Source organism: Canis lupus, chromosome 1, assembly GCF_048164855.1.
Source record: "Canis lupus baileyi chromosome 1, mCanLup2.hap1, whole genome shotgun sequence".
NCBI lineage: Eukaryota > Metazoa > Chordata > Mammalia > Carnivora > Canidae > Canis > Canis lupus.
This window is the reverse complement of record NC_132838.1, coordinates 107,571,134-107,598,516: the sequence shown is the minus strand read 5'-3', so window position 1 is coordinate 107,598,516 and position 27,383 is coordinate 107,571,134. Positions and strand designations below refer to the sequence as shown.

At 53.3% G+C, this 27,383-nt stretch overlaps 1 protein-coding gene across 8 annotated transcripts; it reads left to right on the top strand.

The window, feature by feature from the left end:
- The first annotated feature begins 2,701 nt into the window (after window positions 1-2,701).
- Window positions 2,702-26,552, top strand: KASH5 (KASH domain containing 5). 8 transcript variants are annotated; one of them, XM_072771548.1, is made up of 23 exons: window positions 2,702-2,967; window positions 4,811-4,948; window positions 5,358-5,374; window positions 8,481-8,550; window positions 9,014-9,118; window positions 9,626-9,812; window positions 10,303-10,367; window positions 11,594-11,660; window positions 11,811-12,062; window positions 12,384-12,501; window positions 12,834-12,884; window positions 17,670-17,747; window positions 18,005-18,061; window positions 18,370-18,429; window positions 19,034-19,098; window positions 19,261-19,348; window positions 19,672-19,794; window positions 21,723-21,781; window positions 23,630-23,675; window positions 24,904-24,954; window positions 25,164-25,228; window positions 25,313-25,444; window positions 25,550-26,552. In XM_072771548.1, exons 2-23 carry the CDS (start codon window positions 4,906-4,908, stop codon window positions 25,689-25,691), a joined length of 1,941 nt encoding a protein of 646 aa, XP_072627649.1. In that variant the 5' UTR covers window positions 2,702-2,967; window positions 4,811-4,905; the 3' UTR covers window positions 25,692-26,552. The 8 variants fall into 8 exon arrangements, with proteins under 8 accessions (XP_072627649.1, XP_072627646.1, XP_072627644.1 ...); XM_072771545.1 differs by having other exon boundaries at window positions 19,651-19,794; window positions 25,316-25,444; XM_072771543.1 differs by having other exon boundaries at window positions 19,651-19,794.
- Window positions 26,553-27,383: the final 831 nt, after the last annotated feature.

Genomic DNA, 27,383 nt, shown 5'->3' with positions numbered 1-27,383 from the left:
ATGAATCTCATAAACATAATGTTCAGCAAAATAAGCCATAATCAAAAGTAGTTACTTTGGAAGGTAATGATTAGGAGGTGTGAATAAGGCTTCTGAGTTGTGGACAATACTCTCTTTCTATATATAGGTGGTTTCATTAATGTATTACTCTATACAAAATTTTTTAAAGATTTTATTTATTTATTCATGAGAGATACACAGAGAGAGGCAGAGACACAGGCAGAGGGAAAAGCAGGCTCCTCACAGGGAGCCTGATGTGGGACTCGATCCCCAGATCCGGGATCACGCCCTGAGCAGAAGGCAGATGCTCAACCGCTGAGCCACCCAGACAACCCTCTATACAAAAGTTTTTAAAGATTTATTTACATACTTAAGAGAGAGAGAAAGTGCATGTGGTGGGCGGGGGGCAAAGAAAAGGGATAACAGACTCCCTGCTGAACAAGGAGCCTAATTTGGGGCTCAATCCCAGGACCTTGAGATCATGACCTGAGCCAAATCAGATGCTTTACCGACTGAGCCACCCAGGCACTCCTACTCTATACAAATTTAATTGAGCTATAGCTTAAGATTTAACACTTTATGTATGTTACAACTATATATAATTTTTTAAAGATTTTTATTTATTTATACATGAGAGACACAGAGAGGCAGAGACATAAGCAGAGGGAGAAGCAGGCTCCATGAGTCAATGGCAGATGCATTCAACCACTGAGCCACCCAGGCATCCCAACTATATATAATTTTTTTAAAGATTTTATTTATTTATTCATGAGAGACACAGAGAGAGAGAGAAGCAGAGACACAGCAGAGGGAGAAGCAGGCTCCATGCAGGGAGCTGGACGTAGGACTTAATCCCGGGACTCCAGGATCACGCCCTGGGCCAAAGGCAGGCGTCAAACCGCTGAGCCACCCAGGGATCCCCTATATATAATTTTTAAAAAAATTTTAAGTCTTATAAAATTACCCACAACTCAACAGAGGAAGAGAGAAAGGGAGGTAGGGAGAGAGGAACAAGAATACTGAAGAAATAACAGAAAGAATGAACTTACACTAATAAAGCTAAGGAGTCCACCACTTGACAGCCTGTGTTAATAAAATGCTTGGCAGGGACGCCTGGGTGGCTCTGTGGTTTGGCACTGCCTTCGCCCCAGGGCGCGGTCCTGGGGTCCCAGGATCAAGTCCCACATCGGGTTCCCTGCATGGAACCTGCTTCTCCCTCTGTCTATGTCTCTGCCTCTCTGTCTCTCATGAATAAATAAATAAAATCTTTAAAAAAAAGAAAATACTTGGCAAAAATTCTTATTGAACTCTCAAGACCCCATGAGGTGCATACTATTTGTTCCCATTTTAAAGAAAAAATTGAAGTTCAGAGAGGTGAGGTCACTTGCCAAAGTCACATAGCAGTGGCATTGGTTTTCTGATTCCCTATCTCACCCTTTTAACCACTCATCACGCCACCTGTCAAACAGGTTCTTTCCCAGACCTTATGACAAGTCACCATCTAATAGCAGTGATAATAACAATTAACAGCGATTATCACCTTAAGTGCTCAAGGAAACCTAAGAAGCAATTATTATCTCCATTTCTGAGAGGAAACCTGAGTCTCAGAGAGGGTAAGCCATTGTGCCAACAAAGTTAATAGAGCCAAAATTCAAACCCAAGAATGTCTGCCTCTGGGCTCACAGCCTTGTCATAAATTCTATACTGCCCAGTAGTTAAGAGGTTTGGATTCCATCCATTCCTTCACTTATTCATTCAACACTTTTTTTTTTTTTTTTGAGCCCTCACACTGGGCCAGGCATGTTGTAGCCCCAAAACAGCCTCCTACTGCATATAGCTCACATTCCAGTGGGGTGACAGTACACAGATATACATGTCACGTTGTGAGACATGCCATGAGGACCACTAAGAAATTGTAAGTGTTTAGTGAGAAGGGGGCCCAATGCAGCAGTGTGACCGGGGAAGGTCTGAGGACGTGACAGCTGAATGAATGATGGTGGGATGCAACCTTTTCTGTGTCTCTGCTAGCAGAAAGGCAGACGGATGGCTGGCACATCTTATGTCCCAAATCCCCCTTCTTGGGAGTCAATTTTGGGTGTAATTCTCTCTTGTCTGATGGGAAAAACAGGGTATTTTCCTCCCCCACTCTCTCCTATAAAGGATGAATGAAACGGTTTGAGAAAGACTCCTTCAGGGATTTATTAATATATGGTGTCTGGAGCCCCAGAGGGCGCGGGAGTGCTAGAGCAAGACAGGGCAGGACATCATTGTGATGGTGATGGGCAGCCTGGCACAGAACAGACGGCAAAGGGGCATGACTTAGTAGCTGATAAAAAGTAGGGGATGGACAAGAGGTGCCTCAATCCAACTCTCCCTTACTTGGGCCCATTACACTCAAGCTTGAGAGGAGAAGACCCCAGCGCAGAGGACGCAGGGACACCTCCGGTGCCCTACCCGCGGTAACCCCCGCAGCCTTGACCCGCTCGGCCAATACGCATGCGCCCGCTCCACCAGGCCGGGTGCGCGCCCCGGTAGCCCTACGCATGCGCGGCCTCGCGGTTGCAGGTAACAGACAGGAGCGAGCGCGGTGCGCGCCTGCGTCGCGAGGAGGAGCCCAGGTGGGGCGGGGTTTAGACACCACGCGCGCTCTCGGTCCCGCCCCGCCCCCTGTCTTTTCCTGGTGGCACGGCGCACGCGCACCTCCGTGCTACCCAATTGCCGTTGGTCAGTCGTGGTCTCCCGCTGTGTCCGGCCGTACGTGGGCCCAGGTGCGCCCCGGCGGCGGCGAGGTTCCCGAGAGAAGCCCTGTTGGAGCTCCTGAATCGTGGGGGAGCATCTCCGATATCAAGGCCTTCCAAAAGGTTTTCCTGAAATCCTGACCAAACACCCTCAGAAATACTGAAAAGTACTCTCCAGGAAATCCGATAGACGACGCCTGAAATCTCCTCAGAATCTTCTCGAAATTCGGTCAGACTTCTCCCTCAGAGCCTGCCGAGCTACCCCCCCCCCATACTACTATTCCTTTCCCAAATACTATCAGGGACACCCCCGCCCTGCCCGAAGTCCTGTCAGAGATCCCCAGAAGTCTCGTCAAACCCGCCAAAATTCTTGTCAGAGTACCTTCCCAGATCCTGTCAGAGACCTCTGGAATCCAGTCAGACACCCCCAGAAATCCAGAGACGCCCCAGAAACCTGCTCAAAGACCCCTTTAAGACCCAGACCCCCTTAAATCCTGCCTGTGTCCTCCTCCTGCTCTAGCCTGCCTGTCAAAGACCCTCCCTCACTCTCCCTCCTCCCCTCAAGTCCCTATCCGGGGCTACCAGTGCCAGACCTTTCACTACTCAGGCCCCATAGCCATCACCCCCACCTCCACCCCGACACCCCTCCAGCGTTGTCCAAACCTGGAGGTCTCCCTTCAAAGACCGCTTTTTCTAGGACATTCTAAAAGTTTCCAGGAAGTGTGCACTCCATGGCTGTGGAGCCGGCTGAGGCCAGGGAGAGCAGGGTGTAGGGAGCACTTGGAGAGGAAAGGGGTGACGAGCGGGTGGGGTGAGGACAGACAGGCCCTAGGTGACCTGATGTTGACCATCTGCCCTAGTGTGCCCAGTTCAGCCCCGATGGGCAGTGTTGTCCGGCGTAATTATTAATAGCACCATTCTTGCTCTTGAAAGTGTCCTGGCATTGGGACAGTAAGTCATATAGTCAAGCTGGTTATAATGGAGGCAGGACAAGTCATTGTCAGGGCACAGAGGAGGGAGTCCCTAACTGGTCCGGGGAGTCAGGGAAGGCTCCCCAGGGAGGCTGTAAGCCAGAGCAGGGGCCACAAGTGCCATAGTTGTGATGAGGGTGAGGGCCCTGGAGGTCAGCCAGAGGAGAGAAAAATGACAAAAAGAGACAAAGAATTGCAGAGAGCACTCTGTCCCACACGAGCCAGAAGGGCTAGGACTTAGTCCTGAGGGCGCTAGGGATCCATGGCAGGGATCGGAGTAGGAAAAAGATGGGGTCACATTCACATGGGAGCCAAACAGTTCCTAAAACAGGCTGATATAGCAGAATGTCAGTCACCCAGGGCAGTGTGAGAATCCAGACACAGCAGCTCATTCGGAAACATTTTCCCAGAGTAGGGGGATGTGAGCCAAGACAGGAAGGGCTGGAAAGGAGATTGTCCCAGGCAGAAACCAGGGGCGGGGGGCGGGGTGGGGGGGTGGAAACAGCCATGCCGGTGTGGGGGAGAGCATGCAGTTCAGAGCTGCTGGAACTGCAAGTGTGATTTGGGTTTGCGGAGGTGGGCAGGGCCAGGCCATGAAAGGGCCTTCGATGCTGGGTCCAGGGTCTAGGTTCTGTCCCTGGGGTACTGGGGAGCCATGGGAGCAGGAGAGGGGCAGGTCAGCTCTGGGGCCCTGTGGGGATGCATAGGAGGGGAAAGTCTGGAGACCGGGAGGCTTGGGAGGATGGGATGAGGGTCCAGGAGGAAAGGATGGGGCCTGGCCCAGAGATGTAGGGAAGGAGAGGAGTGGACAGGATAAAGTCGTAGGGCAAAGAGAAACCAGGTTAGGGACTTGACAGGAAGAGTGGAAGGGAAGCAAGGAGGGAGTGACCCCCACCCCCAGCCGCTCTTTGATCTCTGCTGCCCACTCCTCGCCCCCCCCCTTCCCCAGCCCACACCTCCAATCCATAAAACAGGTCTGAGCGGGAGCTGCTCTGGTGGAAGCAGGGGTGGGCAAACAGGTTCTGGGAACCCAGAGCGGCCTGGGGCACAGGTGGGGCGGGGTGGCTGGTCTGAGGAGGCTATGCCCATTTGTCCTTCCAGGAGCTCTCAGAGCCTTCGAGCCTTTGTCAGCCCCTCCCAGGGATGGAGGCAGACTTTTAGTTTCTCCACCACCTGCAGAGCGACCGGGGTGGCCCATGGACGTTCCAGAGGGCCAGGCAGGTGGCCCTGCTGCAAAAAGTAGGTGGCTATCCCCTTTTTATCCCCATGGGAGGATGAGGAGGGAAGCAGTTGGGGAGTGGGTGCCACGTTGTGCCTCAGGGACTTGAGAGAGGTGGCTTGGGGTGTCTGAGCCTCCACCTTGGTGCAGGGTTGGAGTGGGAGAGTTAGCTGTCATTGAAGGGCCCGCTGTGTGCCCACCTGTGTGGACACCACATCTTGTCTGCTCTGCGGAAGCTGGAGCAGAAACCTTTGCACTCGCTATATGTACCCTCTGCGAAGGGCACCCTTCCCTAAGGCTTTCCCCTCACTTCATTCAGATCTCTCCTTCCTTTGAAAAGCTTTCTTTCACATTCACTCCCCTCTCCTGCTTCTCCTCAGAGCACGGACAGACATCTGTTTGTCTGTTTTTTTCTCTCTCTCCCACTAGAACATACTTTCCGTGAGGTGAGAGTCTGTTGTATTCACTCTGGTTCCTGGTCCATAGAGCAGTGCTGCCCAACTTGTGAGCCATAATTGTGATTTTAAATTGTTAGTAGCCACATTTCTAAATTTTTAAAAAAGATTTATAGCCTTATTTGAAAGAGAAAGTGGAGGGGAGGGGCAGAGGGAGAGGAAGAATCTCAAGCGGATTCCCTGCTGAGCATGGAGCACAATGTGGGTCTCTATTCCATGACTCTGAGATCATGACCCGAGCTGAAATCCAGGAGCTGGTCGCCCCACTGACTGAGCCACCCAGGAGCCCCTAGTAGCCACATTTTAAAAAAATATTTATTTATTTGACAGAGAGAGAGAGAGAGTGCGCAGTAGGCAGAGCAGCAGGCAAAGGGAAAGGGAGACGGAGAAGCAGGCTCTCTGTTGAGTGGGGAGCCAGATGTGGGGCTCGATCCCAGGACCCTGAGATCATGACCTGAGCCAAAGGCAGACGCCTAACTGACTGAGCCACCCAGAAGCCCCTTGTAGCCACATTTAAAAGAAAAAGAAACAGGCAAAATGAACAAGAATAATTTTATTCAACCTAATATATCCAAAGTGGTATCCTTTCAGCATGTAATTAATATAAAAATGTATTGGAGATATTCCTTTGTTTTTTCATACCAGGGCTTCAAGATATGGTGTGTAGTTTATACTAACAGGGTGACTTAAGTCTCACCACAGTTCAAGCACTCAAGAACAGTGTGTGGCACGTGCCTGCCCTGTTTGGTTAGTGCTGCCCTAGAACCATGTATGACTCCAAGGAGCTCAGTTATGGTCCTTGATTGTTTGGATGGATGTACACCCAAATGGTGTGAAAGCCAGCTTCAGAAGTAAGAGGAAGCGGGCAGCCCGGGTGGCTCAGCGGTTTAGCGCCACCTTCAGGGCATGATCCTGGAGACCCAGGATCAAGTCCCATGTCGGGCTCCCTGCATGGAGCCTGCTTCTCCCTCTGCCTGTGTCTCTGCCTCTCTCTTTCTCTCTGTGTCTCTCATGAATAAATAAATAAAATCTTTAAAAAAAAAAAAAGAAGTAAGAGGAAGGGAGACACTGGGTGGTCCTCTCTAAAATTCACCTGCTAAGTGGGAGAGCTTATTGTGATGGGGGAAGAGGCTCCCACCCTAGGGGAGAGACAGGACTGCTTTCTTTGAGGCTCCCAGGGTCCAGCAGCAGGGCTTGCATCTTTTCTCCAGGCTACGGGCCTGGACTCTGGCCTCAGGAGGCTTTCCAGAGGGGAAGGTAGGAGGGAGACACCTGGGTGCAGGGACCAAGGGCAGGTGGACCAAGAGACTTGCCACAGCAGCTTCATGGACACCAGCAGAGGGCGTGCAGCCACCAAGGATCCCGTGGGCCAGGGCCAAGCCAACTGGGGAGGCTTCTGAAGGAAAGGGAAGGACACACCCGGGAGAAATGGAGACAGACCCAGGGAGGGAGGGGGCAGAGATGCTGAGACTGTCAGGCAAGGAGAGAGAAGGCTCGGGGAACAGAGAGTCACCGAGATAATGGGAAAAGAAGCCCAGAGACAGAGAAAACAGAGAGGCAGGGCACCGGAAAGAGAGAGATGGGGAGGAAGATGGAGAGAAGGAGCCAGAGAGAAAACTAGAGAAAGGCAGAGACAGAGAGAGATAGAGACACTGAGGACGGAAACAAAGAAAAGAGAACAGGAGAAGCAGTGACATGTTCCTGGGGGACCCCAGGGAGGGACTGAAGACCCGTATGGATCCCCTGAGCCAGACAGTCCCCGGTTGACTCTGGCTCCACTCTCCCTAGCTGGGCAGCCCCAGGGAGTGACCTCTCAGGCTGTGATTCTCACTGGGCCTCAGGGTGCTCCTTGGTTACCTGGGGAGCACAATGAGAGGAGCAAACAGGAGAGTTCAGGTAAAGCTCCAGCAGGGGCCCTGGTGTCCCCCAACTGTGGGTTCCTTCCCCCTTTTCCTAAGAGCATGGGTTCAAACCTGAAGGGGCTGAATTTTAGCTCTCTACAAAGAATCCCCTGAGACTAAAAAGAATTAGAGCAATCATGGACACCTGGTTGGCTCAGTCGGTAGAGCATGCGAGTCTTGATTTCAGGGCTGTGAGTTCAAGTTTCACATTGGGGGGCAGGGAGCATACTTAAAAAAAAAAAGAAGAAGAAGAAGAAGAAGGATTTGTATGTTGAACAGGTGACCTGGGGCAAATTCCTAACTTCTCTGTGCGAGTCTCCTCCTCTGTAAAATGGGGCTAATGATAACAGCCACCAGGGTCCATACAAAACCCCCAGAAGAGGAAAGGCATCCACTAACTGCTAAATAAATGTTCAGTTCTGTTATTTAGCCTCTACCACATGCCAGACCTTCAGCCCAGGGCCTTTCTAGATTTTTTTTTTTAAGAATTTTATTTATTTATTTGACAGGGAGCGAGCACAAACGGAACATGGCAGGCAGAGGGAGAGGGAGAAGCAGATTCCCCTCTAAGCAGAGAGCTTGATGAGGTCTGGATTCCAGGATCCGGGGAATCATGACCTGAGCTGAAGGCAGACACTTCACTGATGGAGCCGCCCAGGCTCCCCAGCCTTTCTAGATTTTACCTCACTTCCTCTCTGGGAGGGAGGAAACAGCCCCATTTTCCAGAGGAAGAAACTGAGGCTCGGAGAGTCTATGCTCCTTACTAGGGTTGCCTCTTGGGTCTGTCAGACTGCTGCCCATGCGAGACCTGCTGCCATACCCGGTTGTTCAAGGGCAGGACAGGGAACCTTGAAAGTCACCTCTAGTTCCAAAGACGCAGAGTCCAGTAACTCCTGGGGTGGAGGATCTCCTCCTGTATCTTGGAGCATTTATTGAGTGCTTACTATATGCCGGTACAATAGATACAGAGATGAACAAACAGTCCTGGGGACATGCACATTGTGTATCTCTGTTGGGAGGGCTGTTCCCATACACAAACCTACTGCTCCCAGTCCTGGTAAGGGAGGGAGGGGGATCAATACCCACTCATTTTACTGGTGGGGAAACTGAGGCTCCAAAGGGAGAATTGACCTGCACACAGTTGCGTAGCTGGGCTCTGAGCTCCTAACCACTCCCTGACTGCCTACCCTGCCTAGATCATTCACCCCTCTCATCTCAGGCCCGGGCTGTGGGCACCAATGACGCCAGCCTCGCCTGGGGATTCAGGTAGGAGAGAGACCCGGCCCCCTAGACAGGAGATGCAGCCGGCAGAATTGATCCAGGCTGCCCACGCCTTATTGGATTGTTCCTGGCTCCTGGGCTCCCCTTCACCCTCAGCTCCTCCCGGAATCCTCTCTTTGCCCTCCTCCGCCCCTAGCCCCCTCTGAGCAGAGCCTGGGCGGCAGGAGAAGAGAGGAGGAAAGGGCAATCTCAGAGCTTTTGTCATTCTGGGTTCCCAAGTGGCTTGGACACAAAGGATTAGACAGCAGGGGGCACCTCCTGGCCTGAAAGATGGGACCCGCATCCCCAGGGTGGGGAGCTAGGAGGCCACTCAAAGACCCTTACATTGCTGTCCCCACTAGCCCCAACTCCAGGTAGTTGGAGTTCCTTCCCTGCTGCAGGAGCACAGAACCTAAAGCCATTTCTCTCCTGCCTTCTCATGGGTGGGCAATTCCTCTTGTCTCCCCAGTGTACCTCTGGGACCAGCTGGAGGAGGGGAGCCTGGGGACGCTGCTGAGCTTGGAGGAGCAAATACTCAACTCTATGTTCGAAGCTTGTGACACCCAAAGGACAGGTTGGGAGGCTGCAAGGGGGGGCCAGGCAGCCCTGGGCCTGTAGACACACAGAATAATAAGGGATTGGGGGCAGCTGGAAACTGGGGAGCCTTAGAGAGAGGGATGGGCTAGGAACCTTTCTTGGGGGGCCTGCAGGATGAGCTGGGTGATTGTGCGAAGCTTTGGGAAGGAAGTAGGGGAAAGGGATGGAGGCCATTCAGGGCAAGGACATTAATGGAATAGGGCCTGGGGAGAGGGAGAGAGGGCAGCCCCCTTAAGCCTGATAGGGCACAGCAGGTCCTCTCTGGTCTACCTTGTGAGTGAGGATGGCTGGGCTCCCATTTCCAGGTGAAAAGGTTGACTCAGAGGAGAGGAAAGACTTGCCCAAAATGTCTCTGTTAAGCCATGGTGCTGGGGGGATTGTGGGGGGGGGCTCCAGCCCAGCCACTGGTGTCCTACTTTCAAGCTATCACCTGTCCCTACCCCCCACCTGCCCCAGAATCCCTCACATCATGGTCTGTCCCCAGGCATTGTGGCTGTGACCCATGTGCTAGCCTACCTGGAGGCTGTGACAGGCCGTGGCCCCCAGGATACACGCCTCCGAACACTGGCCTGCAACCTGGACCCCAATGGGGAGGGTCCTCAGGCCACTGTGGACTTGGACACCTTCCTTGCCGTCATGCGAGACTGGATCGCTGCCTGTCAGTTGGATGGGTAGGTCTCTGCACCTCTAGCCCTCCCCACCCCCGGAAGTCCTTCCTAAGATCTAACCTCATACCTGCTTACTGCAGCCAGCACCCTTTGGGCAAAGAGGCCTACTGTAGTTTGAAGGAGACTGAGAAGGAGAGAAAAGTGAAGAGATGGGGTTGGGAGGATGGGGTGGAGGGTCTGAAGACAAAGTTCCTGCGATGGGGGGAGGCAGAAATAAAAGGGACTGGAAGGGGGAGGAATGAGGGTGCTGGGGGGCCGGCAGAGGCCTCTCCCCACCCCTTCTCCAAACCCAGTCCTTGCCCTCTTCTGTTCTTCCATCTGGCCCTGGGTTCCTGCCATCTGGCCTTACCTTCCTCCCCATGGTGGGGCTCTCAATGCTCTTGCTCTCACCTGACTCGGCCCCTCCTGCCACCAGCAACCCTCCCTGCGAAGCGAGGCCAAGCAGGATTGGGGGTGGCTGCAGGGGGCTCTAAGCCTCATCCCTTTGATACAGGGGATTAGAGCTGGAAGAGGAGACAGCCTTTGAGGGGGCCCTGACCTCCCAGCAACCGCCATCTGGTGAGACTACCATATATAGAATAAAGCAGGCAGGCCCAGGGTCAGACAGTGGGGGGACTTCCCACCAGGGGACAGAGCCAGGGGCATGGGGTGGGACCCCTGGAACATTTGCTCTAGTCTGGAGCTGTGAGTTTGGCCTTCCAGGCATCTCTATGGCTGCCTCCCCCACCGTCCCTGAGCTTTGGGTTTTTTTTTTCTTCAGGGCTGGTTCCAAGTCCTCCTCCTAACTGCACCCCTGTCATAGAGGCCAGGGAGCCCCGGCCCACCTGTCCTTGTCAGCATAATGGGCTCCTGTCTACTCTCTAGTCTTTGATCCCACAGGCCTACCTGCCCTCCAGGGTCTTTCGCTTCTGCGATTCTCCCTAAAACTTCCCACAGCTGGGGAAGCCCCACCTAGGGAAGCCCTGGGATGCCCCAGGCTAAGGTCCCTGGCTGTCCAGGCTCACTCACAGGACTGCCTGTCTTTCCTGGAGAAATCTGACCATCTGATTGAGTCACTTGCCCTGCTATTTGGTTAGTTGAGCTGTTCCCAATTTTATCCCTAGGGCCTCACATGTAGCAGGTGCTCCATAGAAAAAGCTCTCCCCTTATACCTTACAAAAACAAAACAAAAGCAAATCTACATGTACAGTTTTCTTGACATTCCCTTGAACCTCTTCCTTTTGGGCTTGGGGGGCCATGGGAGGGGCAGGTAAACTCCGGTTGAGATAACACCCCTCCCAAGTAGGGGGAAGGTCAGGATGTGAAGGCTGGGGAGGAGGTTGTGGGTCCAGGAGGAGAAGGAGAAACCTGAGCCAAGAGAGTGGAGCAGAGTCAGGGAGGAGGGGTCAGGGCCTGGACTCCAATGGACTGTGGGGATGAGGAGGAGCGAGGGAGGGAGGACAGCCCTGTGGCTGGGTGGCTGGGTGGCTGGGTGGGAGGGAAACCAGGAAGAGGAACAGGTTTCAGGGCAGTTGAGGGGCTGCCACCGCCCATGTCAGGTGTGGTGAATCCAGGGCTATGAGAAAGATCCAGCTTGAGCTCAGGGTACCAATGAACAAGAGGCCTTTCAGATAGTGGATGTAACCATAGCCCCAGGGGCAGATGAGATGACCCAGGGCAAATGTAAGGGTGAGGCTAGTGGAGGCCAAGGCCGCAACCTGGGGGGGCGCCAAGGCCGCAACCTGGGGGGGCCCCACCGCCTAAGGTCACCAGGAGCCTACCACCCTCTGTCTGTCTCCCTCCAGGATGCCCAGAAGCCGAGGAACCAGCCAACTTGGAGAGCTTCGGAGGCGAAGACCCCAGACCTGAGATGTACCAATGCCCCCCCACCTCCCTTCCCCACTGCCCACGCCCTCCAGCCTCCACCCTTAGAGCTTGGGGTCCTTGCGGAGTGGGTGAGGGATGGGATGGGCCATGCTCCCAGAGAGCGGGGCAGTCTCTCTATTGTTTCTCTTTCTCCAGAAGAGCCTCATCTCCCCACTGCAGCCACCCCCTACCCCGCCTGGGAAGGTGGAGGGTTGTGGCCTGTGACCAGCCCTTCCCTGACCTCAGGCCCGCCACAGCTGACCTGCTGAGCAGCCTGGAGGACCTGGAGCTCAGCAACCGCAGGCTGGCTGGGGAGAACGCCAAGCTCCAGCGCAGTGTGGAGACAGCTGAAGAGGGAGCCACACGCCTGGGCGAGGAGATCACAGCCCTGCGCAGGCAACTTCGCAGGTGGGCCAGGGGCCTGTGTCCCTCTTACCGCAGCCCTACTCAGCTCGCTTTCCATGTGTTCTCCCTGCACTTCCTGCCCTGTCTGTGACCCCACACTGTCCCTTTCTGCACTTCCTCTTTCTGTCCCACCCCCTTAGTCTTTTAGGTAGAAACTGGGTCTCTGTCCCCTGCACCAAATTCCTCCCCTCCTTTCCCTCTGGATCTCTGTACCCAACCCCTAGGTCTCTGTCTAGGATTTTCTCTGTTACTTCCCGCTTTCTTGAGTGGAGCTATCTCTACGGTTTCCCTCTCATGTGGCCTACCTGCCCCACCCCCACTCAGTACCCAGCAGGCTCTGCAGTGTGCCAAGGCTGTGAATGAGGAGCTGGAGGACCTGAAGACTCTGGCCAAGAACCTGGAGGAACAGAATCGCAGGCTCCTGGCCCAGGCCCGGCAGACGGTGGGTTCTGGGCAAGGGGCACAAAGCTGCTCTCTTCCTTCCCCCTTTCTTGGAGTCTGAGCAACAGAGCCTGACCATGGAATAGAAGTTACCCTGGCTTCCTCTCTGACTCCAGATCCTGTTTGCCCAAGACTTAGGGTCCAGATCTATTTGCCACTCCTCTCATGACAGGGGGGACAGCAGGAGCCATCAGGGCTCCCAGACTCATCCTCCCAGCCTTGCTCCTCAATAACCCAGATCCAAGATGTATTCCCAGGTGTGGGAGAAGGCCAATATGGAGGCAAGGAGGCCCCAAAAGAAGCCTTTGTCCTCTCTCTGGGGTTGTTGTTCAGGAAAAAGAGCAGCAGCATCTGGTGGCCGAGATGGAGACTCTGCAGGAGGAGGTGAGCTGAGGCCTAGTGCCCATCCCCACCCATTCCCCAAGCCTCAGGACCTTCCCACTCTACCCCTGCTACCCTCAAACACCCCAGGGAGCCTACACCCAAACACCCTGATGGTCTGTAAAGGGAGATCCCAGAATCCCAATAACATACAAATGTCTCTGAGGGTCTTATCACTGCGTGTAAGTATGGCCCCGGTTCAAAAGAGTGAGGACCATGGGGCAGACTGCCTGAGTTCACGCTGGGGCTGCTTACATAAGCATGGGCCAGTACATCCACTCCCTGTACCTCAGTGTCCTCACCTATAGCAGTGGGCAAAATAACAGAACCTCCCCCATTGGGCTGCCTGAGATTTGAACAAGAGGAAGCATGAGGCAGGATGAATGGGAAGTGCTCACTGAAAGTTAACCAGTGTTGTTCATATATTAGCATTTTTTTAATGGTGGAAATTTACACAGGCCTTGAAATCAACCCTGAGTTCACATCCCATCTCTGCCACTTATAAGACAGCTTAATATCAGGCATGGGTCCTCCCTCCCTCTGGAGCCTTTGTTTTATCCTCTAAGAATGCTAGGAGGCTGTTTGGTGGGGTTGTTATAGAAATAAATGCCTGCGTTCAACCCCAGGGCCTAGCACGTGTTGTCTGAAATGGCTCAGTTCAGCCGCATGTCTGATTCAAGCCCCATCCCATCCAAGAAAGAAATATCATCTCAGTAAATCTGGGTCCACCTAGGCCTTTTTAAGTGGAACTGAAACTCCTCAATTGATGAAACTCATCACTGGCCCCCTGCAAGGTGGCATCTAAGTGTTCCAGGGATGGCAGTCCTCGCTCAATGTCTGTTCTCTCTGCTGGTCACAAGATTGATGTTGATCATCCCATCTGGTCTTCAGCCTTAGTCACCACCACACGTTGGCATCCACTGGGAGGCTGACATTGCCTCTGGTCTCTGGACATACAGTCCTCACTGCATCTGCTGGTGGTGGCCCTTGAATCCCCAACACACGAGGGCCCCTAAGGCTCTCCCTCAGCCACTTCCACACCTTCCAGGGCCACAGAGGAGGCTTGGCTGCTTTCCTGAGACTCTTTGTGGCCACAAGTGGCCTCTGCCTCCACTCCTCACACAGCCACCTCCAGTCTGTTACTCCCGGGCCTTCCTGTTTCTGAGGGCTGAGCTGAGAATTGCCACCCCCCCCCCCTTGGATTCCCAGACATCCCAGGGGTTGCATGGTTCAACTACACCCTTCCTCTCTACCCCTAGCAGCTAACCTGGGGCTTGGGGCTGATTCAGGGCCTGCTTTCCCTCAACTGCTCTCTTCTTTGACCCTCCCACAGCCTTCACTGCACTAAGGATCTCTGCCCAGTCCAGGCAGTGATACTGATTCTGTCTGATGTCCCCAAATCTCTTTGTCCTACATCTGTATTATAGCTTTTATTTTTTTTTTTTTTTTTTGTATTATAGCTTTTACATTTAAATCCCAAACTTTTCCACTGTTGTTCTCTGACTCTTATGTGAAAATTCTGACCTCTGGACGATAGGAATCTCACCATGGGATGGCTGTTATAGTGTGAGGCATGGAGTGCAGACAGGATGAGACTATATTCTTCAAGAACATCTCTTTTTAAGAACAAAGAGAAATTTTTCCCTAAAGCCCCAAGGCAGAACCTCCCCCCTTATATCTTATTGCCAAAGTGACATCATATGATTATAGCCAAACCGCTCTCTGGCATGGGTAATCCAACCTCGAATGGGCCAGAATCCTTTCAGCTCCAAGGAGAGGACCAAAGAATTGGTGGCTTCAATCCGAAGGACGCTCATTTCCTTAACAAGAGGCTTTAAAGGTCTCTGGGTTGATTTGGTGACTCAGGCTTGTTCCTCAGCCTGTGGCCTCGTGATCACAGATGGCTGCAGCACCTCCACCTTCGTGGTCTCATTCAAAGCAGGACAAAGAGGGGAAAGGGGGTCCAGTTAATGCTCCTCCCAACACCTCTTTTTTTTGTCAGAAGGAAAAGGTTTTCCAGGAACACCCCCACTATACCCATCACCCCAGCATACCTCTCTTCCATCGCACTGGCAGGAACTGGATGACAGGACACCCCAAGCTGCAAGGGAGGCTGGGAGAATACCTGACCTTCCTCAGCCTCTGGAATGGGAGATGAAAAAGGAAGAAGGGACATGAATGGCCACTGGGTTAGCTACCCAGCCAGTTCTCCTGAATCTGCTGCAAGTTCCCTCTTATTCACCCCCCAGGGTGGGGCTAGGACCTGCCTGCCCACGTGGAGGGTAGACCCCCAACAAAAGCAGAAGAAGGAATAAGCAGGGTGTATGGCAGCCAGCAGTCTCTGCCGCTTCCCAGCCCAGAAGGCCAGCTGCCAGGTCAAGTGCCTTGAGCAGCGCCTGGGACATCCTAGGCGCTCGATAAACCAGAGCTATTCTTGGTTGCCTCCTCCCCACAGCAGCCTACAGAGCATCTATAGATTGAGTTCTCAAGTTACAGTCAAATAATGCTGGAATAAGGGACACTCAGACACTCGGCTTTCCTATGGAGAATCTACAGAGTAGGGCTCGGATTACTGCAGAAGAAGGCAGGAGAGGCTGAGTAACCAGGTTCCCTGCAGGGTGGCCCAGGATCCAGCCTCCAAATCCCTGCCAGGTGGACAGATGTTGACACAGCATTCCTGGCCTGTCCTTCCTCTGCCCTTCACCTGGCAGCGCAGGCCCGCTGAGACCAAGAGGGAGGGATGGCTGATGGAGGACTTGGAGCCCAGCCAGCTGAGAAAAGGGAGGAACTGGCCTTGGTGTCCCCAGGGGGACTGGGAGGAGGGGTGTGGTGAGGAAAGTCCAGAGCCTCTCTGCCCTGAAATGCTTTTGCCCGTGGCTACTTCACATCAAATCAGGGCAAGTTGCTAAGTTTCTGGTCCCTAGAAACTCTAGTAGACTGGATTTGGGGCCATTTTATTGTTAGATCCCATTTCCTTCTTTTCTGGGATAATTCTCACCCTGGAGGACTCAAGGTGCCCCCGACCTGCCTCTTGAGGAAGTCCCTCATCCAGGCTTCCACAGGGCCCAGGCCCTAGGCCTCATCAGAGTCTACCTTCGGCATTGTTATATCTGCTTCTGTACCTGTCTCCACCTCTAGCAATGAGCTCCCTGAGGCCAGAGATGAAACTGGTTCCCTACTCTCACCCAGGGTGCGTCTGGCTCAGAGTCTGGTTGTTAGAAATGAAACCTTTAGAGTCAGATCTGGGTTTGAGTCCATTCACCATGTGACTTTGGCCAAGTTTCTCAGCCTCTCCAATCCTCAATTTCCTTTGTAAAATTAAGAGGTGGGGGAGGGGTGATGCCAATAAAAACATTAACAGTTGGGACAACCAGACATTACATTCTTCCCGAATGGTGCAATATGACGTGTACAGCACCCGTGAAATCTTCCTGCCAAAAGATTGAACGGGAGCCTGGTCAGGGCCCTGGAGCTACCCACTTCTGCAGAGGAAGTAAAGAGGTGGGAGGAATGTGGTGAGCATCCAGCACAGAGAATGAGAACTCAGGAAGCCAAATCCTAATGCACCAACTCCACAGGACAAATAACCTGATTTCCTAAACAAAAGAAGGGCCCCCAAAATGTCGGGGAGGTGAGCAACCACTGTCAGAGGAAAAGAACTGAGACATTTCAGCCAAAAACCACAGCAGACCTTGTTTGGATCCTCATGTAAAAGACTCAATGTGAAAAGATCTTGTGAGACAACCAAAATGAAAAAAAAAAAAAAAACACAAATTCTATATGCGATAGTAAGGAATTATTACTTTTGTTAAGAGTGATAGTTGGTATTGTGAGTTTGGTAAAGTAAAAAATTCCTTAAGCAGGAAATTAAAATGCCGAGAGTCGTTCCAGATAGAAATAATAGAATACCTGGCATTTGCTTTAGAATCATCTGTGAAACGAAACAAGACAAAAAACCTTGGAGGAGGGCAGCCCAGGTGGCTCAGCAGTTTAGCGCTGCCTTTGGCCCAGGGTGTGATCCTGGAGACCCAGGATCGAGTCCCACGTCGGGCTCCCTGCATGGAGCCTGCTTCTCCCTCTGCCTGTGTCTTGTCTCTGCCTCTCTCTATCTCTCTCTCTCTCTCTCCCCCTGTGTCTCTCATGAATAAATAAATATTTAAAAAAAACAAACAAACAAAAAAAACAAAACAAAAAAAAAAAAAAAAACAAACCTTGGAGGATAGGGAAGAAACCAGGGAAATGTAAATAATTACTGAAGTTGGCTGATGAGTAGTGGGAGTCCATTATACTGGTATTTTTACTCATGTGTGTGTGAAAAACATGAAGTTTTGAAAATATCTTAAAAACATGTATTTTACATTTCCTGAACATCGTTCCATAAGTGCAGGGTGCTATTCTGAATGCTTTGTGCTTAGTAGCGTGTGTTTGCATGAATTACCACCTGTATGACTTGGGGGGTGGGGAAGCAGGCGGTGGGCTAGGGGTGGAGGTTGCTCAACCTGTCTTTACCTTCACAATACTGCAGAAGAAATGAGGTAACACTTGCAAGGTGTTCAGGACAGGCTAGCAGATACTGTTACCAGCCCTGTGAAGTACATTTGTGTACCCAATGATGCACAGAGAAATCAAACTGGGACCTCATAGGATGGGTGGAGGGGTTAAATGAACCCAAACCTATAAAGTGCCCGAGGCCTGTCATGGCATGTCAGCGGTTGAGAAAATGCCAGCTGTGGGTACTAATATTCCCATTGGCTGAAGTGGACTTGACCGGTCTTTTCCTTCTTCCAGAACGGGAAGCTGCTGGCTGAACGGGATGGAGTCAAAAGGAGGAGTGAGGAGCTGGCCACAGAGAAGGAAGCTTTGAAGGTGCCACCCCTCCCTGGTGGCCATTTTATCAGTTTCAGCCCCTCTGGCCTCGTGAAAGCCGGGGCCTTCATCCAGCCATCAGGCTCCCAGGGCTCTGGGCAGCTCAGCTGCAATCCCTCTTGGGATAGCTCATGTCCAGAGACATCGTGGGAGGTTGAGAGGGGCTTGGGAGAGTTGGGTGGGCTGGGAAGGGCAGCAGCACTAGCTGAGGCCAGTCCCAGGAGGCTGGACAGATGGACAGGCTCCTTCCTTGGCAGTGGCAGCTCTGTGAGTGTGAACGCCTCATTTGCCAACGAGATGCTGTCCTCTCCGAGGTGAGAGGCCCCAGGGGGTGGTGAAGGACATTTACCTCCCATGTGCTCCCGGCTATCCCCTGCCCCTGCCCCAAGGTCTGGAAAGGGAAGTCCTGCCTGGGTCTCATCCCCTGGATAAGCAGCCTGGAGGGGTCAGAGGGTTCCCTGCACCCAGGGTGGCAAGTATGTCCCTGCAGGATTTAGAAACCTGGCGCTCTTCCCCCTGGCCCAAGCTCTTCCCTCAGACTCACCCTGCCAGTCTCCCCTAGCCCTGCCTCAGCATCTTTGCGGGGCTGGGCCCAGTCTCAGGGGGCTTTGGGCTTCTCCAGCGCACTCACCACGCTGAGGGTCTGGCCAAGACGTTGGAGGAGTACAGAACAACCACCCAGGTACCCGACTGCCTTCCTGCCCACCTGTGGCCCCCTGCCTGGCCCCACTCTTCTGCCATCTCTGTGATTTTCTGCCTCCTCTTGCCCCTGTCTCTCTTTTTCTGGAGTTGTGTGTGTCTCTCTCTCTACCTTTTCACTTGCCCTTTGTTTCCTTCCTCTCTCTCCCACCCTGCGTAACTCCATCTCGGGTCCAGTTTCATTCTCTGGGAGGGTCTTGTCACCACTGCATCTCCCCTGCTTATCTTTCTGTGTGCCTGCCTTTCTTTGATCTAATCTGTCTTTAGGGATAACTCTCCCCTCTGTGGGTTCTGAGGGTTCTGAGTCTCTTACTCCTCATGAGTCTTTTACCTCTCCGTGAATCTGTGGCCATGTATCCTGTTTTTAATCTTCCTGGCTGGTGGGCTACCCTCTGGGTTCCTGCTGCTCTCTAGCTCTCTTTGGCTTCCTGAGTTTCTGTCACTGCTCTCTTCCCCTTGTCCCTGGGCAAGACGCTTCTGGAGGAGCCCAGGGAAATCAGGGGAGTGGAACTGACTGTCAGAGGAGCCCAAGGCTGGGAGATGGAGAAGAACAGAGGGGCAGGGGTCCCCCACTCCCTCCTTTGCAGGAACTGAGGCTGGAAATCTCACACCTGGAAGAGAAGCTGAGTCAGACCCAGGAGGGGCCAGACGAGTGAGTGGAACATAAGGGGTAGAGGAGGTAGGAGGGGAGCCCCAAGGCCGGGAACCCTGACCTCCAGCCCCAAGGTGGGCAAAGTAGCCACCCCAGAGGGGGTGTACTGATGGGTAGTGGGCAGGCACAAAGAGAGCCTTCCCCTCTTGACCATGTGCCCAGGCTATCAGAAGGGGCCCAAGTGAGAAGAGTGGGCTGGACCAGGCTGCTGCCCCCATCGCTGGGTGTAGAGATTGAGGCCATTCAGCAGGTGGGCCTGGCTCCTGGGGAGCACCCCAACCCATTGCCAGCCCCGGCTCTAACCCAGCCCTGATTCTCACCGTACCCCATCCTCCCCCAACGAGGACCATCTCAATCCTTCACCTACATCATCCCCACCCCCATCCTTGGTCCTGCTGCCAAACCCTTCCCAGGCCCTGCCTCTACCCACTTCCCAGCCCAGCCTCACACCAGCCCCTTGTCTCCTCCCACCCCATGCCTCAATGCCTCAGCCCATCTCCATCCCCATCTCTCACCCGACTTTTGCCTTCACCTGGCCCTCCCTGGCCTTAGAAAGGACTTCTCCTCTCCCAGAAACAAGAAGTGGCAGCCGCTGCTCTCTCAAGCCCTCTGTGTGGAGTGTGGCAGTGGGAGGAGGTTGCCATTGAGATGGATGAGGAAGCTGAGTTTCCCTCTAAAGCCCCAACTGGGGCACAGGTGAGCATGGGAAGGGCTCAGAGACCACTGGAGTCCAGGAGCTGGGAAGGGGGCCTGGGACTCCATGTGCTAGGAGCTCGTTGCCCATCCCATGGGCACATCTTCTGGACACAGAGCCCAGGCCAGCCAGGAGACCATCCTTGCCCTCTAGGGACTGGCCCATGAGGGTAGGAGACAGGAGCAAACAAAGCAAACCCAGACTGCATGGTGGTAATTTTGTAGTTGAGAAAATGGTATCAGGAAGCACTGCATTTACAATGGTTCTGCAGCGGGAAGGTAAAAAGTGCATCCTTCTGACAAATGCCGTAAAAATACAGTAAGCTTTTACTTTTTGGATCTGAGGCACTTTTAAGAACAGCTTAGCCAGCCCACTGTGAAATCTGGAACTCAACCATAGTGGTTGTTTTAGGACTTCTGTAATTACCTGAGCAATATTTCAACATCCTTTGAAACAACTGAGACAATTCATCTTCATTGTCCACAAGAGAAAAGTGAGATTTTAATCTATCAGCACCAAAAGTCTCTGTCTCCCTTTTTTTTTTAAAGAAAATATTGCTAACAGCTCTGTAACTGCATTGTCTTGAAAATAACAATGCTTCAGAATTATACTATTTCCTGTTCTTAAAGGAGAAACTCATTCCTTTGCTACTTTCTCCCTGGGTTGAGAGAAGCTTCTGTGCTTCCCTTCAACACTAGTGCTGTCTGATTTTTTTTAAGTTATTTATTTATTTGAGAGAGAGAAAGGGAGGGAGTGTGAGTGTGCGGAGGGGCAGAGCAAGAGGGAGAGAGAGAGTCTCAAGCAGACTCCACACTGAGAACGGAACCAACAGGGGGCTTTATCCCAGGACTCTGAGATCATGACCTGAGCCAAAACAAAGAGTGGGATGCTTCGCTGATTGAGCCACCCAGGTGCCCCTGATTTGTCATTTACCTCCCCTGATATCTCTGCGAGGTAGGCATCCTCATCCCTCATCCTGTTACCTATGGGAAGCTGAGGCTCAGAGAGGTCACCTGTCTCCAGCCACACAGCCTGTGGGTGGCAGTCACATTCCTCAGAGGAGGTATAAATCAGAGTGAATTCTGCTGTGAGCTCTCAGACGTGCCATCTAGGGGACTGCTGACCTAGGCCTCTGGGGGTCACCAGCTCTCAGTCCTGGAGCTACTTTGTGGAGCCACTCAGGGCCCAGTGGGGACATGATGCAAAGGGGCCATCCCCATGCAGGGCCATGCATGTGCAGAGGTGGGGGCAGGCCCGGAGGGAGCCCAGCAAAAAGGGGACCTGTGTTGTGTGGGAGACTGGAGAGGGGGTCACAGGAAAACTGTGAGTTTATTTTGGAGAAGAGGGAGAAGTTAAGTGGTGTGAGGAAAGAGAGGCCTTGCTGGCAGCAGAAAGTACAGGCACAAGGATGTGGGGTGTGAAAGCACAGAACATGCTTGGGAAATGGAGTGGTGAATGGCTAGGGAGCGATGAGACCGGATTGTGACAGGAATTCCTTATCAAGCCGCCCAGGGCAGGCGGCTGGGGGTATGGTCAGCTTTGAATGTAGAAAGATCCCCAGGGGGACCGGCTAGAGGCAGGGAGGCCAGGGAGAAGCTGGGGCAAGAGTCCAGAAGATGAAACTTGAGCCAGGCTAGGGCCTTGGGATGGAGTGAGAGGAATATGCAAAGGGAAGTGGACAGGGGAGATGGGGCTCTGGACAAGCAGGCTGGAGGCGCAGGGTGCCCCCAGAGACGCCAATCTTATCTTGCAGCCCAGTAAGATGGGACCCTGAGGGACATCCAGTGGCTGCACAAGCCTCGTTCTTGGTTCTGCTCCTGGGGCGAGGGAGAACCAGCCCCAGGGAGGGAGTCCAACAGGTTCTAGAAGTAGGTGGTGAATTCTTGCAGGTGTCACAGCCCCGGAGACCTAACCTTTCCTTTTCCCACAGAGAAACTTCCAAGGAGAGCCAGCACACCCTCATGGAGGAAGACAGGAGCAATCAATGTGGTAAGAAGTTTGTCCCTTCCAAAGCCGTCCCCCTGCCTTGGGATGACACTACATTCTTTGACAAATTCAAATAGCCTACAAGGGTTGAAAGAGCCCCAGGGGAGTGGCAGGTCATTTACTCCTTCATTCATTCATTCCCTCACACTGAAGTGACCCTCATCCTGTGAACCTGGATGAGCCACCCCCAGCCCTGCCCTCAGTGTCTCCTAGCCTAGAGGGAGACAGACTCTGACCCAGCCGGTTCTGGGAGGACATCTGGCATTTCAGGCCACCTGCAGAGCAGGGGGGCTTCCCGGGGAGATGATGCTTGAATGGGGTCCCGTAGGAGCAGTACTCAGATAGGAAACTCCTAGACAAGAGGACAGTTGGCTAGCTAATGGGACAGCTCAATCACTTTGTCACTGTCACTGAACACACCTCTCCCAAGGCCAGGGACCCCTGGGATGGATGACTGAAACCCAGACTGACCCATGGAGAACCCAGGGAGTCAGGAGACAGTGGAGGACTCTGGACTTGGACACCCTGGGTTCAAAGCAAGCCCCAGCTTGCTTACTTCATGATGGGGGTGGTGTGAGCATTAGTGCCACATAGCCCCAGCCCTGGGATTGTGATGAAGCAGGTGCAGGCCTCTAAGGGGACCTAAACCACTGGATGTCTGGGCCCACCCTCCCCTGGGGCCTGGCCTTGGGGCCTGTGGTTTCCTGTGGTGCCTCCCGCCTGCTGCTGTCCCCCCTTCAGGCTCTCGGCTGTGACAACTAATGAGGCTGCCTGCCACTGGCCTCTAATTGGACTTGTCTGAGAAAGCTGAGATTGGGCAGGAAGGGGGCTCCAGAGCTATGACCTCCCCCTACGTCACCAGGGAAGGGAAGGGAGGGGGGCTGAGTAGCAGTGAGGGTGGGGGCTGGATCCTGAGTTTCCCAGGATCAGGGCAGTGTGACACCGGGAAGCTGGAAGCCAGGGAGGCAAATCCTGTGCCCCCTAAAGGTGGCAGCTAGGGGTGAGAGCTGTGATCTGGAGAGGGGCCGAGAGAGGAGCCCCCTGGAGCGCAAGTTGAAGTCCCAAGGGATGAGACAGCTGTGTGTCTGACTGGGCAGCAGAGGCTGGGGGCTTACCAACCTGGACACCTTTCTGGGTGCTAGTGAAGACACAGCTGTGTTCTGAGGGTGTCAAGGTACTGGCAGCTGGAGGGCTGGATCCCTGAATCCCTTGCTGGATCCCCTACAAAGGTGGTAGCCAATGGTATGACCTCTGGGTCTCTCAGGGGTACTCGATCTGGGCCGCTTGAGGTCTGAGTCCCCAGAGAGGTATTCCAGGGGCTCAGGCAGCTGCAACCCTCAGAGGGGCAGAAGTTGGCAGCTTGCACACCGAAGAGAAATGATTTGTGAGGAGAGATGTTCACAGTTGGCTTCTGGAATCTTGGTCCTAAAAGAAGACTCAATAAACCTGAGACTCACTGAAAAAGACACAAACCTCACCCCCACCCCCGCCCCGCAGGCATAAAGTGGGGGGTGGAGTCCACCCCTGCCCTAGAGTCCCGGAGAACTCTGAGTCTTGTTTGGGAGAGTAATTGAGCAGAAGCCTCAGCTCCTAGCTAGGGCATCAGCTGGAAAACAGCAGAAGAGAAAACCGGTTTGATCAAGAGACCCTCTTACCCTTTGGGGGGTCACACACTCTTTTGCTGAAAATTCCCCTGTGAAATATGCACACTGACCTACACACAGCAGTTTCCTCATGGGAGGACACCTCCAGACCCCATCCATTTAAGAACCCCTGCTTTAAAGGTTCATACAGCTCCACGGTGGGCGAAGGGGAGCCAAGCCAAGCAGTATGACTCTGTTGTCCCCTCAGGTTGCCCAGAAGCGAGAATGAGGAGGAAGTAGAGCCCCAGACCACGGTAAGCAGTCCCCACCCACTCCAGGCCCTTGAGGAGGGTGATGCAGTGACAGCTCCTCCCAGCCCTCACCCACACTCCCACTTCTCTTGAGCAGACAGAAAAATCATTTGGCCAAGAGATAACAAGGCCCTTGCTATAGCTAATGAGAGCGGACAGCGTCGTGGGGGAAGGCCTGCAGGCCAGTGGGCGGCCAGAATGTTCCCAGGGGACCCCCCAAGCGCATACATGGGGCGGCAGCCGCTAAGCCACAGGCCTCACAGACGTGGCTACACCCCCGGAATGCGAAAATGCACACGCACATGCACCCACACACAGGAAGGGGCTGGGCCCTCCCCAGCCAACCCCAGAACTCCCTGGGGCACACACCTGTCATGGCTCTCCCTCCTGGCACCACACACACCAGCAGCTTTGCGCCTCCAAGCAGCAGGGTGAGGTGCAGGTACCAGTCTCATTCTCAGGCTGGGAAAGGGAGTGAAGCTCAGAGAGGAGAGACAGGGAGCCCATAAGTCCTCAGGATGGGAATGTGGGATCCCAGGTATTTGCCGGGCATCCAGGCCGCTTGGAGTCCAAAGCATCCAAGATGGTCTCTCTGAGCAGCCTGACCGCAAAGCCCACCTCCCACTCCCCTCTACGGATACTGGGCCCCACCTCAGTTTCCTCCAAGCTGACTTGACCATGATTTCTCCCTAGTATCAGAGTGGGGGCGGGGAGGGCTAAGGGCCATGTGAAAGCCCCCATGCCCCCCCCCGCACAGAGCAGGCACACAGTAGGTAGGTGGCAGTGGTGAAGGTAGGGGCTGTGATTCAGTAGGGTCCGGTGGTCCTGTGATTCCTTATTATTGCTTTTACTGCCATCATCAGCATCCATGGGACGAAGATGTGGGTGGGAAAGCCTGAGACCAACACAGGGGGTGCCCTTTCAGAGAGACATGGGGGATGAGGTGGCCCCTGGAGGGAATATTTGGGGCTTTCATCTTAAAGCACCTGCAGGTTCTGATGCAGGCAGAGAGCGTGCCCACACTGGACTAGGCCCAGTACAGGGTTAGACTCATGGAGAAGATGGGGTCTCTGCCCCCACGGAGCTTGGATACTTCCAGAATCAGATGCAAATGGAAATAGTAGTATTGAACAGCTCACATAATTATGGAGTGCCCACTGTGTGCCAGGCACAGGGCTCTGCTCTGAGAGCCCTCTGGCTTTTTGGCTTTTACCTGCATTCCCTTCTGCAGACTCCGCTTCAGCCCTGTGAGGAGGGTACTGTCATGGACCCTGTCCAGCAGGTAAGGCAAGTGGGCCATGGAGATGTGGGGTGACCTACGGGGCATACAGCTGGAAGCTGGCAGAACTGAGAACCCAACCCGGCAGGCTGTCTCACTGTGTTCCACCCCTTTCCATGTGGTCACTTCTGTCCTGGTTCAGTGGCCTGAACCAAGGGCCTCTCCCAATCCAAGACCTGAGAGTTCCAAGTTTGTCTCCTTTGTCCCTCCAGGACAGTCTGCCTATCCCTCTGGGGGACCCTCATCCTGGAGACATCCCAGGAAGCCCTCCTGAGAGGTAAACGGGACCTGTGGGGACTGGAAGGGACTTGGAGGCACAGGAAGGGTCCAGCATGACTGCTCTGCTCTCCTTTCTGTCCAGCAGCCCTGCTGAACCAGAGCTGCAGCAAGCCCTGGTGCCTGTGGTAAAAGAGCTGGTCCCAGTCAGGAGGCCAGTCTGGGGCCAGGTCCACGGCCAACTCTGCCTGCCCACCATGTACCACCAGCCTCTCAGGTGCGCCCCAGAACGTCTCCAGAAGGAGAGTGGCAGTCACACGGTGGGGCTCTACACCACCAGCATCCCCTGCACCTTGCTAAACACTGGACTGCCTCCCACCAGGGTCCCTCGGCACCCGCTGATTCCGGTACCCGTCCTGGGCCTGCTGCTGCTGCTCCTGCTCTCCATCCTGCTGCTGGGCCAGTCCCCGCCCCCCACCTGGCCCCACCTCCAGCTCTGCTACCTCCAGCCTCCTCCAGTGTGAGGCGCTCAGAGCAAGGCCTAGGCAGAGAATCCTCGGGGGGCTCTTCCTACTGTTATTACCATTGTTGTGCCACCATGACCTGGGAGGACCCAGGTCCCGGAACCCCAGATACAGTGCTCCAGGACACACACCCCTGTATTGGGTTTTTATGTGAAGTCTTTTGTTTTTTTTTAACATCAGTGACCACAATTCTTAACAATACCAAAACACACCCAATAATGGATTAAATGCTAGGGGCTTATTTTTGAAACCAGCCTGGAGAAGAACTGTGGGTCCACAGCTCTGGATCTCCACAGCCTGGGGGTCAAGGGAGCTGGGATTCTTTATCATCCTCCTGGCCCTTCCTCTTGATCAGGAGGTGGCAGACATAGCTTCATGTGTCACATCTGCAGGAAGAAGGGGACATGTCCCTTTGTTTATAAAGAAAACCAGTAGCCTTCCCAGAGCCAACCGCAGAGCCGTGTTTCTGTCTCATTGGCTGGAAGTGTTTATTGTGACCACTCTTAGCTGCAAGAGAGGCTGGGAGACAGAGCACCTCTTTCCTCTCCTGGCAGAAAGAGGGAGAGATACATGTGGGTCCTGCACACATCACAGATGTCCACTGCAGTGCAAACAGCTGGCAGGAGATGGACCAGTGTGCCATTTGTTCACTCATCACTAACTGCTCATCCATGTGCCACAATTAGACCTTAGAAGATAAAGCTGTAGGGGCATCTGACCTCTGCTCAGGTCATGATCTCGAGGTCCTCGGATGGAACCTCACCTCAGTCTCCCCACTCAGCAGGAAGTCTGTTTGTCCCTCTGCCCCTCCCCCCATGTTTGTGTGCTCTTTCAAATAAAATATTTTAAAAATTCATTAAATTATTTTTTTTAAGGAAAATAAAACCGTAGAAAAATAGGCCCCTCCAATGCCAGCCTGAGGAGCACTGGTTTTCTCCTCAGGATAATGGGAGCTTTGGGAGATTTTATTGCTTGTTTTTTTTTTTTGTTGTTTTTTTTTTTTTTTGGTTGAGTTTTAATTGAGATGTAACAAATATAAATGGACATGCTCGCTTCATTAGCACATGTACTAAAATTAGAACCATACAGTTAAGTGGACACATCTTAGTATCAGGTGCATTAGTTTTTGCATAATGCAAATACCCACAAAACCAAAACTCAGGTCAAGATATAGAATAGTTGCAGCACCACAGAGGCTTCATTCGGAGAGTTTTGAGCAGGGGAGGGTCAGAGTCACCCTATTTAAAACCAGATAGTGATAGAGGTAGCTTCAGGCTCCAGGGGAGCCCAGAAAATGCATTAAACCCGTCCTAGGAGGATAGGAATTTTGTCCCAGTTAGGTGACATCTGCGTGCAGTCTTGAAAGATGAGTGACGTTTGTTACAGTGAGCAGGGACTGAGGAGGGTGTCATGGGCAAAGGTAATAGTGTGTGTGAAGACCAGGTGGTGGGAAAGAGCCTGTGTGTGCAGAGAGCCATAGAAAGCACCATGTTACTGAGATTTAAAAGGGGGGGAGTGTTTGGGGGCCAAGGAAAGATTTGAGGCTACAGACTGGTGAGAAGAGAGGCAGGCAAGAGCCCACAAAGCCTGAACTTTAATCCCAAGTGCCCAAGAAAGGGCTGTGAGCAGGGAAAGGGCAGTATCAGCTCTAAGGGGGCACCTGAGTGCTCAATGGTTGAGCATCTAGATGCC